The sequence below is a fragment of the Typopeltis vanoorti genome, chromosome 10 (assembly GCF_054136105.1).
Source record: "Typopeltis vanoorti isolate ZY-2024b chromosome 10, IOZ_Tvanoo_1.0, whole genome shotgun sequence".
NCBI classification, from domain to species: Eukaryota; Metazoa; Arthropoda; class Arachnida; order Uropygi; family Thelyphonidae; genus Typopeltis; species Typopeltis vanoorti.
This window is the reverse complement of record NC_143558.1, coordinates 11,379,836-11,400,741: the sequence shown is the minus strand read 5'-3', so window position 1 is coordinate 11,400,741 and position 20,906 is coordinate 11,379,836. Positions and strand designations below refer to the sequence as shown.

Here is a 20,906-nt window from a genome sequence, read left to right as displayed (position 1 = left end):
ACATAAACTGGAATTATTACAATAATTCCAGTTTATAATTAAATTTTATTAAATTGAATTTTATTTCACAAATTTCAATAGAAAAATTACAAATATTAGTTCAAAATATTAAATTTCCTGCTATGAGACTTTCGTTGTGGAGTGTACTTGGAAATTTATGCGCCCTCATAGACATGTCCACTTTGAGTTTTTGTTCACTTTGATGCACTGTATAAAAATAACATGTGAAGCTCGATGTATAAACGATAGCAGTATTAAAAACTTGGTTGTTTGTGTTGTGCTAGTGCTCTGTTACAAGTTTAAAGTGTTTTAATATAATTTAAAATTGTACCATCATGACTACTATGAAAAAATCAAAGACATATCACTATCATCAAGAGTGGGAACATGATTATTTCTTAATTACGATTAAAGACAAATGTTGTTGTTTGATTTGAAATGGAAGTGTTTCTCTGCCGTAAAAAGGGAACTTGGAACGACATTTTAAATAGGTGCACAGCAGCTATGAAACAGCATATCCACGTTACAGTGATTTATGAAAAGTCAAAATTCAAGAATCGAAGAAAAGTTTGTCAGCACAGTAGTTATGTTTCATTAAAATAATATCAAACTCAGAGACAGCAACAACTGCATCATTAAGAGTGAGCCATATTCTTGCCAAACATAAGAAACTATTTAGTGATGGTGCAATTTTTAAAAAAGCATTTTTTGCAGCAGCTGAATCGTTGTTTTGTAATTTTGAAAATAAATCAGAAATAGTTGCTGCTATCAACGAAATACAGTTGCAAAATGAGAAGAAGAAATAAATTTGGATTTAAAAGAGCAACTAATGCAGGATATTAAGGATTGTCAGGCCTTTTCACTTCAGTTGGATGAATCTACTAATGCAGTTGACATCACCCAAAGGATTATTTTTATTAGAATGGTTTTTAAAGACTTTTCTACTAGAAAAGAAGAATTACTTACTATCATTCCGTTAAAGGAACAAACACAGGGTTAAGATATATTTACTAGTGTTAAGAGTTACAGCAAGACGATTCAACTGTCTCTTTATAAACTAGTGTCAATTACCATAGACAGAGCACCAGCTTTAACAGGTCGTCGCAACGGTTTTATCACGCTATGTACGCATGATGAAGATTTTCCTAATTTCTTACAGTATCATTGTATTATACATCAACAAGTGCTGTGTGCTAAAGTTTTAAATATGAAAAAAATTATGAACATAGCTTTCAAGATTTCCAATTCAATTCGGGCAAAAACTCTGCAAAGGCGCCTTTTTAACTTGCAAATGGAAGAAAGTGATAATGATAAACCTTCTGAGCTGTTTATGCATACTGATGTCAGGTGGTTAAGTAGGGCTAAATTTCTTCAAAGATTTAGGGATTTAATTGAAAAAATTAAACAATTTCTTGCTGATAGGGGCAACGAATACGAACAGTTAAAAGATATTTGGCTATTGGATTTAGCTTTTTTGACCGACATAACCATAAAATTAAATTAATTAAACCTAGAATTTCAGGGTCCTGGAAAAACAATTTTTGATATGACTAGTTCTCAATGCTTTTAAAGAAAAATTGAATCAACTGATAGTGAAGCTTGAAAATAACAATTTATGTAATTTTCCAAATATGACCGCACAATTAAGTAGGTCTGCTTTTGCTAATTTCAACGAAAATAAATATATTGATGCAATTCGGAAAGCAATTGCAGAATTTGAAGACTGCTTTCAGGATTTCAAGAAACTTGAGAATGTAATTCTCTTCATGAGTTTTCTATTTGATACCAATGTAAAGCCAGAAATAATAGTAGAAAACCTTTCCTGTATTTTTGATATGCATATTGTTATTCTAGAAGAAGAAATAATAACAATAAGAAATGATGTTTACGTCAAAGCAAGGGCACACGAAGAGAGTTGGAAATATCTACCGGAATGCAAGTATTCCAACTTAAGAAAATGTGCGGAAAATATTTATGCTTGTTCTGGTTCGACATACTTGTGCGAATCGGCATTTTCACAAATGAACATTATTAAGTCAAAATACTGTACCACATTAACATTTGAGCATTTGGAGTCATATTTGAGAAATGCATCGACTAATTACACACCAAATTACGCAAAAATTGTGAACTCGTTGCAGTGTAGAATAAGTAATGCTGGTTCATCAGGAAATTCAAAATGAAATGTTTATTTTAATCAGTGTGGTTAAAAAACTGCAATATTCTTTTAAACATAACTAATTAATATTAGGATAATTATAATAATATACTGTAATAATAATAAATAATATTACGATAATTTTTTCTTTGTCTAAACATAAATTACAAATCCTTATTTTTATTATACCTTATACTCCAATTTTGAAAAAGGTAGATCGCAGGTATATCTGTATGGATAATGTACATCTTATGCAAACATTAGTTGACACCCCTGCTATAGAACATTAGGAATGGAGAACCTATAGAATATTACCTAAGTAGCATTTCAGCTACTTAGGCAATATTTTTTTTTTTCGAAGATGGTAAATTAAATATAGAAATAGACAACAGAATCAGCAAAGTTGGTATGGTAGGAAGTCAACTGAATAAATTTATATGGAATAAGAGAGAAATTAGTCAAAACACTAAATTAGCTATATACAAGACACAGTATTCAAAGTAATTTTAACTTATGAATAATAAAACACTTGACTAAAGACCAGAGACCGCAGATATGATAGTCCTGAGAAAGATTAGGGGCGTGAACAGATGGCATCAATGGCAATATCATATTAAAAACGAGGATATTAGGAAAGAACTTGACATTGTCAGCATCCAGGAATGCGTTAGCAGAGCTAATCTCAAGTGGTATGGTCACTTAAATAGAATGGGAGAGGAAAGATTAACAAGACAAATGTTCTCTGTCAGGATGGCAGGAAAAAGATCCAGGGGAAGATCAAGAAATAGGTGGATTGATACAGCAAAAAGTGCCTTAGAAGATAGAAATATAAGATCTGATCATTTTGGAGTCTTGACAAGTAACAGATTGATTTGGAGGAAAATTGTAGATTGGAATTTTGTAATGATGAAAATTTTTTATGTAGTACTATCATATCCTGTACACCCCTTGAGGATACATGTCTGGAATTTGAAGATGATTATAATAAATGCTAACTGTTTTATTAGTGTCGTAATCATTATTTGGAATAACGGCTCAGGTTGTCAAATTATTGCCTAGAGTCCTGGTGTAATAGGGGATTGCTAGAGACCTACATTTTAAATTTGTGACTGGTTTGAAACAGAAACAATTCAAATGTGTTCCATCCATATTCTTGAGATTTTTAAGCCATCATTATTATTTCAATAATTGTCATCCAAATCACAAACTTTATATCCATCCATTCCCATTTGTACCGATTTATGCATCAGTGTTCAATGTGGAATCCTGTTGAATGCCTTTGCATTTGTCACATTAGAGAAGTAATGATGGTGAAATATTGCAGTAATGGATACACTTTCATGGAGATTATTATTAACAATGGATGTTGATACTTGAATTCAACTAAATCAATCACTTAATCATTAATTAGTTCTTGTCTGTAAATTCACAGATCTATTAAATTTCTGATAGTTTGATTTTTTTTTAAAGCTTATGTAGAAATAAACTGCTAACAGATTTTTTATTTAAATTGCAATACCTTTTCTTTACAGCGAAGATTATGAAACATTTCATCAATTTCTCGTTTCCATTTTTCTTGCCATGTGTGGAAAGATTCCTGTGGTGTGCTCATAAAAGATGAGTGAGACACATCTTCTAGTTCACGGAGGATGTCAACAAATGTGGGTCGGCAATGAGGGTCAGGGTTCCAACAGCCTATAATAGGTTATGAAAATTTATAGCTTAATTAAGTTAGCTTTTAAAAATGAAGTATCAGCTATAAAATGATGTTTAAGATTTGTATAAAACATGAATATATGTTAATGATCTTTAAGCAGCCTATATTCAAGATCAGATCTAAGTATGTTGGCATTCTTCTGACATGCAAGGATAGGCACAAATGTAACTTTCTTTTCAAAGTATCTAATAAATTTTCTATTCATCACTAAGCTCGTTGCATTTTTAATTTCAACATATAAGCATTAAATTAAACAGAATGGGCGAAGAAAGATTAGCAAAACAAGTGTTCTCTGCCAGGTTGGAAGGAAAACAACCCAGAGGAAGACCAAGATATAGGTGGATTGATACAGTACAAAGTGCCTTAGATGACAGAAATATAAGATCTGATAATGTTGGAGTCTTGACAGGTAACAGACTGATTTGGAGGAAAATTGTAGATAGGAAGTTAGTATCATCATCTTCCTTATACCCTCTTTTACCTTGCGGTGTCAAGGGTCCATTGATCATCGGACTCACTCCGTTTACAGGATAAGGTGGTCAGCCTTATGCCCCGGTGTATCCTATAGCCTGTAGTGTTGAGTTCTCAAGGCCAGTTTGCCTGCTTTGCGGGATGAAAAACCCCAGAATAAACTGGGGAAAAAACACTGCTGTCCACGCCCAAGACTGGCTAACTTGGCTATGGCTGAGGAAGATCCTTCAGCTTCTCACGTCACCGACGGGAATCGAATCTAGGACACTCCTTCCCCAGGCATATGGTTGTGAAGCGCATAGCCACTAGGCTAACCACGCGGACAGGAAGTTAGTAATGATGTAAATTTTTTTCATGTAGTACTATCATATTCTGTACACCCCTTGAGGGTACATGGCAGGAATTTGATGATGATGACATATAAGCAGACTATTCACCTTTTCATTTTTGCATTCTCTTAAGTGAATGCAAAAATGAAATTATGTTTCTACACTTTATGAGCGCAAACTAGTATATTCTACGTGCATGACATTCTAATTTAATCTTATTGCTTTTATATATTTACTGCCTATAAATGACATTCTTCTTACATTTTCATTTTTTTTTTTCTTATTGCATTTTGCTTTGCTAACTATTTTTCTTTTAAAAGTTTTCATTTTAAGTGTTGTATTTTTGATATTTTTATTTGTGTTTCACATGCTTATGTTAATATCAGTAAACACTATGTTAAAAGTTTTTCCACTTGGCTATACTATAAATTAAAGATGCCAAGAAAATATATTCTTGGTTTCATCTTTTATCTAAGCAAGCAAGCAAATAAAATTTGCATGTGAAGTCACTTCACATCAATTGCCTTAGTATCCCATAATGCAATGCACACATCCTTATGTACAAGTATAATGCTATGCATTATGGGAAGGGCCACTACCCCGACTGGTTTCAACATTTATTGAGCATCAGTAGGAGCTATACCCAAAAGTGATATCAAAGTTACTGCATTACTTCAACCTTGGTATCACTTCTGGGTCTGGTTCCTACTGATGAAATCTCAATAAAGGTCGAAACAGGTCTGAGTAGTGGCATTTCCCATAATCCATAGCATTATACATGTCCATAAGGATATGTGCACTGCATTATAAGATACTAAGGCAATAAAATCTATATTACCATGTGGTATAGATTCTTACTTGGATTATTTTAATTAAATCTTTATTTTTTTGCATTCTGATAGAAATACATTCACATTCTGTTGAAAACAGTCTGATATTTTATAAGCTTTTTGATTTTTTTTTTAAATTTCTGCCTGTGATATTTTTTAGTGTTAACTGTTATTACTAGATATTTAAATTCCAATACTTGACCTAGTATTTTTCCTGCTCAGTTCCAATTTATATATTATTGGTTATTTTTACAATTACCACATTTAAGTTTCTGCAATAACTATTGTAATTTAAAATTCCTAAGGAATTCATCTCCGTTACTGTGCAAGAAATATTTTTTTCTGCATATCCATCCAAATTTGAACCTCCATTTTTGATTTTTGTTGCAGTCAATTCCACCTTTTTAAATTATTTCAGCCATAATGATATTAAAGAAAGATGATCTACAAGAATCTATCTTCAATCTTTCTGAATCTGTGTTACAATATATCATTACATATTCTTTTTTTTGTATATATTTTTATAATTTCAATCATTTTAGTGATATATTTCTTTATAATTTTATATTTTTAAACTGTAATAATATTATTATTATTAATATTACGTGACACCACCAGGAAGTCCAAAGACTCATCGAGGGAGGGCACCTACTCTACAAATTTCTGTCTTCACCATTCACTCCACCAACTACAACGAACCCCAACTACACCAATGGCATCTACCGCCCACCACCACTAGTATTTTCACAGATAATCACAAACATCCATGGCAGGAATTGAACCTGCAGCCTTTTGGCTGGGGAGCATATATGCTAACCACTCTACAAATTTCTGTCTTCATCATTCAATCCACCAACTACAACGAACCCCAACTACACCAATGGCATCTACCGCCCACCACCACTAGTATTTTCACAGATAATCACAAACATCCATGCCCATGGCAGGAATTGAACCTGCAGCCTTTTGGCTGGGGAGCATATATTGCTAACCACTTGGCCAACCAGGCCAGCAATATAACGATGTAATATAATATACTAATGAAATGTGAAATAATGAAATGTAATATAAAATATCATTATGGTAGCACAGTAACCATAGCAAATGATATAATGTAATTATTAAAAGAACACTTCATCGTTGTATCTCAAAAGGGTGTGAATGATGCTGAGCAACATCTAGAAGGGAGGCAAAAATTAGGAGAATTAAAGGTGAAAGAATCAGAAGTATATCAAGTGTTGCTTGGGTTAGCTGTTAATAAGGCTGTGGGAATGGATGACATATTATTATTATTACATGATACTAAATAATATAAGCACGTAAACACAAGAAAGATATTTAATTAGCCAAATATTTCAGTCTGAAAATTGCAGACCATCTTCAGTGGTACTACAAGAACAGTTTTAAAAAATACAAGGTGGAATACTAACAATAGATCATTTAAAAATAGAACAAGCCGCGTGATGTTATATCACTAAGTATTAAAGGAAATATTATTAAGCAGAGACATGACTGAAATAAAGATATTAATTAATAATATTCATCATCATCATCATCATGCATATCAAGAATTTAGGCCTAGCATGGCCTGTTCCAGTCTTAGAAGTCATCGTTGAATCATTTAAGAGGACGTCCTGGTTTTCTTTTTCCTAATGGCTTGTATTTTAAGGCTTGTTTTGGTAATCTTTCTGTTTTCATTCTTTGAACGTGTTCCATCCATTTATGTTTATATTTTTTAATTTTTTCTATTACTGGTTCTCAGTTTAATTCTTTCATAATTTCTTCATTTCTTTTGTGATCAAATAGGGTATACTTTGCAGTTTTTCTCATAAACTTCATTTCTGCTGTTTTTAATCTTTGTTTGTCTTTTTGTTTTATTGTCCAGATTTCGCTTCCATACATTAAGACTGGTAGGGCTAATGTATTGTATACTTTTAGTCTGGTTTGTTTTTGAATTAATAATATTAAATAACATAAAATTAATATGAATTAATGAGTTATCCTGATTAGACTTTCCCAGATTTTTGATACAAATATACAGTCATTCCAATTCAGGTTAGGACGATGGAGTAATGCCTCTACACTTTCTTTGGATAAACGTTCAAATTTATAGCGGGATCTATGTAAGAGGCGAGTTTTTGACCAAAGGATGTTGCGGTTAGTTTCAATCTTGTGCTGAGCTAATCCAGATTTTTCAGGTTTGTTGTGATGAATGGAGGATTGATGTTCTTGGATTCTTTTTTCAAGAGAGCGTCCAGTTTGTCCAAAATAGGAGAGATCACAGTTGCAGGGAATTTGATAAACTCCAGGAAGAGACATAGTTGAACGTTTGTCTTTAGGAGAAGGAAAATGGGAAGATAATTTGTTAATAGGTGAATATGTAGCTGTTATCTCATATTTCTTCATATGAGAAAATTGCAGACCATCTGAAGATGGTCTGCAATTTTCAGACCAAAATATTGGCTAATTAAATATCTTTCTTGTGTTTATGTGCTTATATTATTCAATCTTTATGTCACAAGTATCCTTAAAATATCAAATTACATGATACTTCCAGGAGTCCAAAGACTCATTGAGGGAGGGCACCAACTCTTTAACTCTCTGTCTCCACCATTTAATTCACTCAAAACACCCAACTGCCACTACCATCATCTACTGCCACGACTACTAGTACTTTTTGTCTGTAAATTGCGTGTGTACTCAAGGATGATTTGTCTGTACATGGAATGAAAACCCAAGTTTCCAGGGGGGGGGGAAACCCTGCTAACTCACCTTTGAAAAAAACCATATAAAGATTCCTCTGGTCACGACAAGAATTGAATTTAGCCTTATCACCATGTGTTTTTAAAGAATGTGCTGTTGTGATGTTTTCCTTATATTATTTATATCTCTACTTATTTGTTATAATATTTATACTCTAATCGTTTAGATTAACTTCTACTGTTTTATATCTTTCTTTTATCCTACCGGCTGCGCCATTTATGTTGTGACTTTTCTTATCTTTGTCTTTACTATTCGTTTTTTATTTTAACTTTCCTCTCCACTCCGTCATTTACGTTACTGCCCTTTTCTTATCTTGTTTGCTATTCCTTTAATTAATTAGTTATTTACCTTTTACCCACCCTTTCTTAACTATTCCTGTGTTCTATCTTTCTAAAATTCAAAACTCGTCTAACACTATACCTTACATATACATATTTATCCCTTATAATTTAAACTCTACAATCAAATATTCTCTCCTTCAGTGCTTTGCAGTCCTATTGGCCTCTCTATGTCCTAAACAAACAATCTGTAAAGGTTCACCCTATAAGTATTAATACATTTATTTTTATGCTGCGCCAGCTAATACTTAGGTAGAAAGGATTCTTGTTCAGGGTGACCCCTTTAGAGAGCTTATGATTATTTGATCGAGCATAAATTTATCTCCTCCCCGCTTGTCCTTTTCTTTCTTACAGTCGCGGCTTACTTATTGCATTAGTATTTATGGGTTTATCCCACTTGGTTCGTTGTTAGTTTTATGAGCGGTAGTTTTGAATTCATATAATATAGGCAGATCAGGCAAGTACATGAATGAAACAATTTAATTAGCTTTAAGGTGATACACTATAATACATTTCAAAACAGGATAATATGGTTGCACTCAACTCAGATCAAAAGCTCTAATTAACTTGTACTTATCACACATACTAAATCTCAATAACCTTAAATACAATCATAAAATACAATTCATAGATTATCATTAAGCCATTCGGATACACGTGGCTATCAGTGAACACATCAGCATAATTACACTTTTAGTTTAACATAATCTTGTATCTATTCGGCCTCTTGGGAAAACAATTCTTAACACTGTCTCGGACACGTATCTAGCTGTAGGCTACTCTTACAGTTCTTTAAGTTCAGTCCAATTTAAACGTTCACACAGAAAATTCACTCTCTTCTTACAACTGGAATTAGTATTTCAAAAGTCTACATTACCATTTCTGTCCTTGAATTCTTAAAACTTGTTCTCGCCTTGTCTAATCATCAAGGCCTTCAAATGTAACCGCTTTGGAGGATATCTTCCGTAGATCTGTGCGAGTAGAATCTCCGAGGGAAATGTGGGAGGTGGCACGGTAACGTCGCCTTGAATGGATGGGTCAATTTAGTCCCTCCGTCGTACGACAACATCACAGCTATCCTAGAACATGGACATAGCTTGGCCCAATACGAATGCTACGACGGACGAACTAAGTGCCTTCCGCGACTGGCCAGGGACTTCCCTCCTACGACGAGCAGGACCACTCCGAGAGATCAGGAATCCAGGAAGAAAAAAAGATCTCGAATCTTCATGCAAGTCCTTTTTGTTTAATTTTCCCCTCTCGGTAAATCTCGATATTTGCGATACGCGCCAACTCGGTCATGTGTGTCCACGTCATTCTCATTAGCTCCCTCTATTATCTTTTCCGCACGTGTGTCTGCCTCCTATTCCTGGAAGATGCTTAGGTTTCCCTTTCCAATACTTTCATAATGCAGGACGGTAAAAGTGACCCTTGAACCCCTGACTCACAGGCTTTACTATTTCAGTGCAAGAGGCTGGTTTTTCAAAATGGATTTTGCCAGCTTACATGGATTTCTATTATCAGGCCCACACTTAATACAGATTATTTTTAAACACTTTATACAATTTTATACAATTCCTTAAACTTTATCTTGACTTGTATTCACAAACAACTTATTTTTTCTATTGCTAATGTTGCATGTTCTCTGCCTGAGTAGAATTAATGTTGTGACCTGAATATTTTAATATAAACCTTTTTAATGCTTATTCAGGACACAACAGTGCAAAAGAGTTATCAACGCCACCGTCCTGGTTATTCAATGAAAGTTTTGCAGTGGGGTAGGTTCCTAAGGAGGGAAAGAAGGCAAAATAATACTCCTCCACAAGCATGGTTTGAGAACAGAAGTTTCCAATAACAGACTGGTCTGTATATCTGAAGTCATAAGATTCTCTATGACAGTCAGCATGGGTTTGGGAAGAGCAGGTCTTGTTTTAGTAATTTGCTTATACTTTATGATAAGGTGACGAATGCGTTGGATAAAGGAGAATCATATACAGTGATATTCTTGGACTTTACAAAAGCATTTGACAGATGACCATATGATACGTTGTGTACAAGCTGCAGAGGATAGGAATAGATAGTACATTGGTTAGATGGATCGGAGATTAGCTCTCTGATGATACCAGCAAGTTGTGTATGATGGAGCCGTCTCAGAAAAGGAAGGTGGCCAGTGGCGTGCCTCAGGGTTCTGTTCTTGGGTCTTCACTGTTTATGTGGATTGACTGGGGATTTTCAAATGTTTGACAATGATGCAAAGTTAGGTAGAATTATCAGGAGTAGTGATAATGTTAATTCTCTACAGTAAGATTTGAATAGACTTTTAGCTTGGACAAATAAGTGGGGTTGCAATTTGGGATATAGAGATATAAGGCTACATACTGTATAGGTTTAGTTGTACTTCAGGAAGTGGATGAGTTTCGTGATCTTGGAGTGATGGTAGTCAGTGGACTGAAATTCTGCTGCCCATCGCATGTGTTGCAAAGACTGCACATCATATTCCTGCCTGTGATAAAAAGTATAATGATATGTAGGGATAAGGAGGTGGTGTTTCTATATAAGACATTGGTCAGACCACATATGGACTATTTTGCTCAGATTTGGTCATCTAGTTTTCATTGTGATGTGGAAACACTAGAGAAGGTTCAAAGACGAATGACTAAAGTGATATCAGGACTTTGGCGTGTTCGTTATGAAGAGTGTTTGAGAGAATGTGGATTACAGAGATTAGTGGATAGGAGGAAAAGAGGAGATATGACAGAGACCTTCAAGTTGGTTAAGGGATTCTATCAGATTAATACAGAACAAATTATAAAAAGAGTGAATGTTAAGATGGGAAGAACGAGAGGTCATCCCTCGAAGTTGTATAAAGATGTGATGCAGAAGGATGTGAGGATTAGATTTTTTAATTCCTTTTATTTCCAAAAGTGAACAGTTGAGGATATTTTAATCTTTAACTTTTTTTTTTTTGAAGATAAATGCCAGTCATTCTCCATTCACACTTATCACTAATAGATGGTCCAGGACACTAGATGCAAAGGCACCCCTGAAAGGAAAGTACAGCAAACTGCTGCCATCTCATGTTCCTTAATCCTAACACTATATATTACTGTCTGAAACAATGTGAGATCTATGATTAATTTCTTGATTGTGATGTTAAAATGGAAGTTTTGGGGAAGGAAAATCCTTCTTGCCAATGCCGAAGATCTATTAACTCAGGAACCAGTTGAAAAAAGGCCTATAAAAAGTTCCTCTAGTTGAGAAATAGAACTGTCCTTAGAATGGTCTTTCTTCCAGCTGCCTAGTGCTATGGAAGCAAATGCATTTCCACAGAGCTACAAAGGCACCTGCTATATATATATATATATATCAGGTGCTTTATATATATATAAAGAGAGAGAGACAAATGACTGAAGTGATATCAGGACTTTGGAGTATAGCTCATGAAGAGCGTTTGAGGGAATGTAGATTATAGAGGTTGGGGAATAGGAGGAAAAGAGGAGATATGATAGGGACCTTCAAGTTACTCAAGGATTCTACAATTAATACAGAAGTGATTATAAAAAGAGTGGATGCTAAGATGGGAAGAATGAGAGGCCATCCTTGGAAGTTGTTGAAGGGTGTGAGTGAATTTTTTTGCACCGAGAGTTGTTGGTGAGTGGAATGCACTGCTGAAGTGCATTGTGAATACAGGCAGTGTAAATAATTTCAGGGTTCATTATGAGAGAAATGTTACTGGTTGAGTGGGCCACCACAATGGGTCTGTTGACTCTATGGAGGTTACCAAAATAATAATAATATACATCCATACATAAATACATCTATATATATATGTGTGTGTGTTTTACAACAGATACAGTATAAGCACATCTTCCCTTAAGCCATCATTAATGTGTGTATTATAATTTAATAATTTAATTGTGAAACTAATTTCTCTTTAATAACTTTTGTGAATTTTTTTAATGAAGTACACATTAAATATATTCACAAAATTTTTTAACTTCAGATTTTATTACTTTTTTAAAAAAATGTGTTATACAGTAATCACACAGCCATTCAATCCTCAAATGAGCAAACCTTCAATTACCTGATCCTTGAATGGATTAGTACAGCAACTAATTTCTGGTACAGAGCCATGTAAATGTACCTTCAGCTATCCAACCCTTCAATTCTTCTTCAACCATCTGGTTCTGTCCACTGCTGGACGAAGGTCTCCCCCATGATTTTCCAGATCACTCATTTTTCTGTCTCTCCCATCCACCTCGCTCCTGCAATTTGTTCCAGTTCATCTCTCCACCTTCTTCTCGGTCTTCCTCTTTGTCTTGCTCCATCCATTGGTCTCCATTCTGTTGTTTTTCTAGTCCATCTCTCGTCACTGCATCTGGCAATATGGCCAGCCCATCTCCACTTAGCCTGTTTAATGTATTTTACAATATCCATGACACCTGTTTGAGATCTTATCCAGATATCTGTCTTCCTATCTCTTAATGTTATTTTTAGAATACTTCTTTCCATGTGATGTTGTGTTGTTCTCAGCTTTTTGTTTAGGGCTTCTGTTAAAGTCCATGTTTCTTCTCCATATATGTTAGGACAGGAAGTAATCACTGGTCGAAAGCTTTCCATTTTAGACTCATAGGGATGTCACTTCTGAATATGTCTCTCATTTTCCCATAAGCCATCCATCCAAGATGACTTCTTTGTTCAATCTCTTTTCTTTGTCACTCCTCAAAGGATAACAATTGGCCCAAATATACATATGAAGTAACTTGTTCTATTTCATGGTTTTCAACTTTGATAGTTCTATGGTTTATGTATTTATTCATCATTATTTTTGTTTTTTCTCTATTTATTTTTAATCCAATTTCTCTGGAGGCTTCATTTAGCTGATTTAGCCTTTCTTCCAGATCTTCAAGATTATCTGCTATTAGGACAATATCATCTGCAAATTTCAGATGATGCAGTCTTTCTCCATTTATGTTTATTCCTTCTGTTTCCCAATCAAGGCTCCTAAAGACTTCCTCTAGTGCAGCTGTAAAGAATTCGGGAGATATGGTGTCGCCTTGCCGGATACATTTTTCTATTGGGAACTTTTCACTGTTTTTATATAATTTAATTACAGAAGTTGCATTATTGTAAATATGTTTTAGTGTTTTAATATATGGTTTCTCAGTTCCCTGGGTTTCAAGTGCTTTTAGTGTTGCAGATATTTTAAATGAATCAAATGCTTTTTCATAGTCTACATAGGCCAGACATAAGGGTTTATTGTATTGAATTGATTTTTCAATGAGCTGTCTTAATGTGTGAATATGGTCCAAAGTATTGTAATTCTTTCTAAATCCAGCTTGTTCACAGGATTGCATTCCCTCTAGTTTAGATTTTATTCTATTATTTCTAATTTTTGTGAAAACTTTATATATGGTGGGGAGTAGGCTTATAGGTCTGTAGTTTTTAATTTCTTCCTTATTGCCCTTTTTAAAAATTAATATTAGAAGTAAATTGTTCCAATTTTTTGGAATTTTTCTCTGTTTTAGGCATTTATTAAACAGTTTAGTCAGCTGTTTGATGACAGGGCTTCCTCCCAGTTTTAAGAAGTCTACCATAATTCCATCTTCTCCTGGGGCCTTTCCATTCTTTATTTCCTGCAGTGCCATTTCCACTTCACCTTGTAAGATCTCAGGGGCATCATCATCATTATTATTATTCAGGCCTCCAAGGAAGACTCATCGTGGGAGGTCCTTTCTAAGAAACACAAGTCTATCAAGACTCATCGAGGGAGGTTCCTCCCAGGAAACTTTTAAAGGAGAGGAATCTAAAGCATGTTGCTCAAAATGTTCCATATAAAAGTTAGCAATGGGGGGGGGGGGGTAATGGCAAGCGCATGGCTGTGCATTCTTTTTGTAGGTGGAAGTGTTTTGCCATACAAAATTAACAGAACGTAATACAAAGAGTGCCGTGATATCTGGAGGGAATTTGTTCTGTAAAAGAAAGATTGTGTCATTGATTGGGACATTCGTAAAGAGTGCAGAGATGTCAAAACTGACTAATAAATCATCTTTTTCTAATGTAATGTCTTTGATTATGTTTATGAATTGTGTGTTTCTGATATAAGAGAGGGAATGACCTACCAACTCCTTGAGTGTTGCTGCTAATTTCTTGGCTAAGTGATAATTCGGGCTATCTGTCCCTTCGACTATCGGCCGGAATGGTGTGTTTTGTTTGTGAATTTTCGGTAGCCCGTAAATTCTTGGGGAACGAGTGTAGTGCGAAATAGTTTTTTGACCATATCTTAGGGCCATGTGGTAATTGATTTAAGTAGATTCTCTGTTTTCTTTTTTATTCTATTGGTTGGGTTGTAGTTAATGAGTTGGTATGTATTATTGTCCGAGACTAGCAGATTCATTTTTTCTAAATAAGTAGTTCAGTTTAAAATAATGGTGGCAATTCCTTTATGAGTTTTTTATAACACAGTTGTAAAGTCCATAATTTCTAAAATGAATGTTGATCACCGTGCAACACTAAAAGAAAGGATGTATCTATCTATTTCTGGGTTTATTTGTATACCAAATAGGTTATATTGTTACCAGATTGTCATAATTATATGTATATGTATATTAAAAAGTAGAGGTGATAGGATGCATCCTTTCATACTCCTCTTGATATGACTTTCCATTCTGATATTTGTTCTCTTATTTGACTGCTAATTTATTTCTGGCATATATTTCCTGAATATACTTTAAGAGCTAGTTTGGCATATTTAGATCAGTTAATATTCTAAATAACTATTCTTTGTTAATTTTATCAAAGGTTTTTTTTTATAATCAATGAAGGCCAAGTATGATTCTTTTTGAAATTCTCTTCGGTTTTCAATTAATATTTTTAGAGTGAAAATTGAATCTATGCAAGATTGGCCTTTTCAGAACCATTTTGTTCTTCTAGTAGTTTGCCCTCTACAATACTGTTTAGTTTCTCTTTTAATATTCCTGTATATATATTTTGTACACTGCATTTAACATAACACCTCTATAGTTATTGCAGTCATCTTAATTTCCTTCTTTTTATAAATTGGAATAATAACTAATGCTTTTTTCCAAGAGTTCAGTTTTTCCAAAAATCCAGACCATGTTAAAGATTTTCAGAAGTCTTTCATAAAATTTTTCACCTGTATTTTTGTACGGCTCCATGTTTATATTGTCTTCTCCAGGTGTTTTCCTATTTTTCATATTATTTATTGCATATTTTAGTTCTGACATCGTAATGTTTTCTATCCAATCATTTTTTGTTCATCATCATCATATGATTCAAGGATTTAGGCCTAGCATGGCCTGTTCCGGCCTTAGAAGTCATCGTTGAATCGTTTAAGAGGACGTCCTGGTTTTCTTTTTCCTAATGGCTTGTATTTTAAGGCTTGTTTTGGTAATCTTTCTGTTTTCATTCTTTGAACATGTTCCATCCATTTATGTTTATATATTTTTTTAATTTTTTCTGTTACTGGTTCTTGGTTTAATTCTTTCATAATATCTTCATTTCTTTTGTGATCAAATAGGGTATACTTTGCAGTTTTTCTCATAAACTTCATTTCTGCTGTTATTAATCTTTGTTTGTCTTTTTGTTTTATTATCCAGATTTCGCTTCCATACATTAAGACTGGTAAGGCTAATGTATTGTATACTTTTAGCCTGGTTTCTTTTTGAACTAGGTTTGGTTTAAATATAGAGTTAATTACACCTGTTATTTTTAAATATTTTGCAATTTTTACGTTTATATCTTTTTCATTTTCATATGTGATCATACATCCTAGGTAGTTAAATGAATTCACCTGTTCTAAGATCTTGTTATCTATTACTATTTCAGTTCTTGCTGGATCTTGTCCTTTAAAGGCCAGAGTTTTTGATTTTTCCATTGATATTATCATACCATAATCTTTGGATATCTCATTTAGATTTAAAATAGCTTTCTGTAATTTATCTTCAGAATTTGTAATTATTATTTGGTCGTCTGCAAAGAGGAGAGTGTTTAAGTTAACTGTAGGTGAAAGTTTAATTCCTTGATGTAAATTTTTACTCCATTTTATTATTATTTCGTTTAAGTAGATATTAAAAAGAGTTGCTGAGAGGGGACATCCCTGTCGGACCCCTTGGTTTATCTCTCTTGTATATGATAGCTCGTGATTTAATCTTATTTGTATTTGATTATTTTCATATATACTTGTGATAGCTTTTAGGATATTATTTGGTATTTGTCTTTCTTTTAATATGTTAAATAATATGTTTCTTTTGACTTTGTCAAATGCTTTTTCAAAGTCAATAAATGCAATATGTGTTTCTAAATTGTATTCTCTTCTTTTCTCTATTATTAATTTTAGGCAAAAGGCTGGGCCTATATATGATCGTCCTTTTCTAAATCCATTCTGTACCTCTAGAATAAAGTTTTCGGAATATTTCATTAGTTTGTTATTTAAGATTCTGCTATATATTTTGTAACAGGAATTTAGTATACTGATACCTCTATAGTTTTTAGGGTCATCTCTATTACCTTTCTTAAAGATAGGAATCACAATTGCTTTTTTCCATTCTATTGGGGGGATACCAGTTGAGTAAATTTTATTTAAAAACGATAAGAGTCTTTCTTTGAATCTTGTTCTTGCGTATTTATATAGTTCTGAACCTAGCTTATCTTCTCCAGGTGATTTTCCGTTTCTTGTTTCTTTCAGGCTGATTTCTAATTCCTCTTCAGTTATTTCCTTTTCATTTTCGTTAATTGTTTGCCAGTTGTCTTTTTTAAAATATTTGTCTGTCCACAGTTCTGTGTAGTAATTTAGAAATTCTTCTAATTTCAATTCAGTGTTTAATTTTATGTTTTCTTTGGTATCTGCATTTAGGTGTTTCAAAATCTTATATACATTGGGTCTTATTTTATATAAATCATGTTCTAAATTAGAAACAAATTTATTCCATGATTCTCTATGTCTTTTTCTGACTTCTCTTTTAGCTATGGCTCTTATTCTTTTATATTCTATTTCATCTTCTAATCTTTTACTGCTTAACTATTTGTGATAGGCTTCTTTTTTCTTTTTAATTATTTCTTTGATTGTATCATCCCAGATCATCATTTTTTTTTCTTTTATTGAATTTTTTGGTCTTTCCTAAGCTTTCATTTGCTGCTGCATTTAGTATCGTTTTTATATTAAGCCATTCTATTTCTATTTCTTCATTTTGTTTTATTTTATCTAGATATTGTTTAATTCTTTGTTCATATAGCCATTGTACATTTGTGTCATTCAATAGTCTAGTTTTATAAACAAATGTTTCAATTTTTCTTTCTGTTCTTGTTACTTGTAGCCATTTAGGTGGTAATCTTAATTTTATTTTAACAAGGAAGTGGTCACTGCTTATTTCATATCCTCTGTGAACTCTAACATCTAGTGAAAATTTTGATGTCTTTTCATTTAATATGAAGTAGTCTAATATTGATTTCCATCCTCTTGCTGCCCAAGTATATTTATGTATGTCTTTATGTTTATAGAAGGAATTCATTATTTTTAGATTATTATAAACTACGAAGTCAATAAATTTTTTACCATTTCTGTTTAGAGTGTGTTCTCCATGTACCCTATATTATTATTAATTTTCGTGTTTCCAATTCTTGCATTTAAGTCTCCTGCTAAAATTATGTAATCATTTTTATTTATTTTATTATATATGTTTTGTAGCTGATTATAAAAATCAATATTATCCTGTTCTCTTCCTTCTTCTGGGGCATATAAACCAATTATTGTTAAATAGCCTCTATCTATTTTTATTCTAGCTTCTATTATTCTTTCATTCCATAACTTGTAATGTTTTAACTGTTTTGAAAGGGAGTTATGAATCCAAATCATGACTCCTGCTTGTGCTCTTTGGTCTTTGTCGACTCCACCGTATATCACATTAAAATTTTCAGTTCTCATAGTTCCTTTTAATTTCTTTTTTGTTTCAGTGATTACTGCTATTTTAAAATTTCTTTCATTTAATAACTGGTCTAATTCTATTTCTTTATATGCTATTCCTCTTACATTCCAGTTTGCTATGTGTATTATATTTTGTCGTTTCCATTTTCGTTTTCCCTTTTCCATTCCAGGGTCGTTTCCCATAGATTCAATCCGATTATCTTTTTCTGTCAGCTTACAAGTAGGATTATGTTCTCCATGTCAGGGGACTAGCCTGACGATGGAATAGTTCAGTGGTAGGGCTGCTACCTTAAGGCTTCTGAACTAGCCTTCTTCCGAATTTAAACCCATAGGAGGAATAGGGTATATTGAAGAGGAAAAAGTAGATTATAGAAGAAATATAGTAAGGTTTATAGAGAGGGCATAGTTGTAAGGCCAGAAATAAAAAGACCCCATGGCCCTCGAGTACTCTAATAGCATAAGGGTCATAAAGTAAGAAGAGTTGGCTGATAAGGCCTTATAGGAAAGATTAAAGTAAGTGGATCTTCCTCAAAGTAGAAGAAGGAGAGGATAGATCCAGCTAGGGGTCCATGGGAGTGCCACTTCCCTTACAATCAAGATGATTGCCCCTTATGGCCCTGTTGGTCCACGAGTCCTTATTCAGTATATTCGGACCACCCCACCATATATATACACACACACACACACACACACACACACAACACACATGGTGGGCTCCCCTATCCGCCACCCAGGGGACGCGCTTACTTTTTTGTTGTAGTATAAAATTTTACTTCTTTATAATTATCAGATCAGAGATTTTGAAAGTAAGTTACCCATTTTTCTAAACCTGTTGTTTTTATTTTTTACATTTTATTTTATTTCTTAGTTCTTGTATTTTAGTATTTTATAGGTTTTGTTTTCACTTGTGGCTTAGATATATCCTTTTCTAGTTCTGCTACAAATCGTCCAAATTCTCTCTCTCTCTTCTCTGTTTTTTCCTTACTTCTCATTCTGCAACTACACTGTTTCTTTTGTACTTTATTTTGGCTTCTACTGTCTTGGTATTTAGCCATTTCTGGTAACTCTCATTTTTTGTTTTTATTATCTTTTCTATTTCTTTGAACCAGTTTCGTAGTCCTCTTTTTTTAAAATTCCATGTACTCTTTATTCCTAAGCTTTCTATCACTGCTTTTTTTTCAGGATTTGTTTCAGATTTTTTTTGAATTCATTCACACGACTCACGCACACACAAAACAACAACCAATGGAAATCCATCCCAATCACGCAAAACTCTATGAGAGGAAAACCTAGCTCTCACCGCTTTCTTGAATGCATTCATTCTCAGCTTCCAAGGAAGAACTGTTATCCTTTTGCCACCCTCCATAAAATGAAAAATTCCATCAACCAAAATCTTGTATGACCCCCCCCTCAGAAGTTTGCAAGTCTCAATCATATCACCCCCATTTCTCCTGTTTGCTGGTCTGCAAAATTTTCAATCTGTCTTCATAATCAGTAATCCTGATAACATTTAAACATTCTGCTTTGCACTCTCTCCACAGTATCAGAATCACCATAGAAAAAAGAAAACAAGATCTATGCACAATAGTCCAAGTGAGGACTTATCAAGGCCTTGTATAGAGGCAAAATGACATTCTTATCTTTACATGTCAAAGTTTGTTTCAGCATTGCAATTAACCTCTGAGTTGTATTTGCCATTTCACTATATGGCTTCTTGAACTTCAACTTAATATTCTAATAATCTAATAAAAGTCTGTTGAATTTTGAAAGAAAATATTTTTACTAAGAAATATCTCATTCAGAATTTAAGAAGAAAAAGAAAAAAAACTAAAACAGAAATGCTTGTAAATAAGCGAAGATACCAATTTTGTTTAAAGAATTGTACTAATACAAACTTTGTAATATTAATTAAAGGTGAAAGATCTCATTTTTTTGTAAAAAGATTCTAATGTAAGAAGTTTCTCTATAAAGATATATGTTAGAGCATAATAACGAAGGATCAAAGTCCATTAATGACAACCTCAGATAAATTGTGTAGCCGATGGCAATTTGCTTACATGCAAATGGCACGTGCGCAATGTTTTTTCTGGGAAATCGTACAGAAGATAGGAATGAAGTGGGAGCTGAGCGCAAAGAAAAAAAAAGGAAGTTTTGGGTGAAAGAGGGCGCTAGAGATATACAGGTTTTCAAACATGAAAATTTTTTCTTCAAGGTATTCCAGAAAAAGATTGGCTAAGTTTGGTGATAAGGGAGAGCCCATTGCTGTTCCTTCCTCTTGCTTGTAAATTTTTTCTTTCCATGTGAAGTATCCAGATGTGATAACAAATTTGAATAATTCAACAATATCGGATGGAAAT

General features: G+C 33.4%; 1 protein-coding gene across 2 annotated transcripts in view; it reads right to left on the bottom strand.

Moving 5' to 3' along the window:
- LOC150102171 (mitogen-activated protein kinase kinase kinase 10-like) overlaps positions 1-20,906 on the bottom strand; it is a 243,463-nt gene that overhangs the window by 122,508 nt on the left and 100,049 nt on the right. For both annotated transcript variants that reach the window (XM_090399802.1, XM_090399803.1), the window contains exon 4: positions 3,678-3,853. In XM_090399802.1, the coding sequence (XP_090255928.1) occupies positions 3,678-3,853 (176 nt within the window). The remainder of the gene's footprint in view (positions 1-3,677; positions 3,854-20,906) is intronic.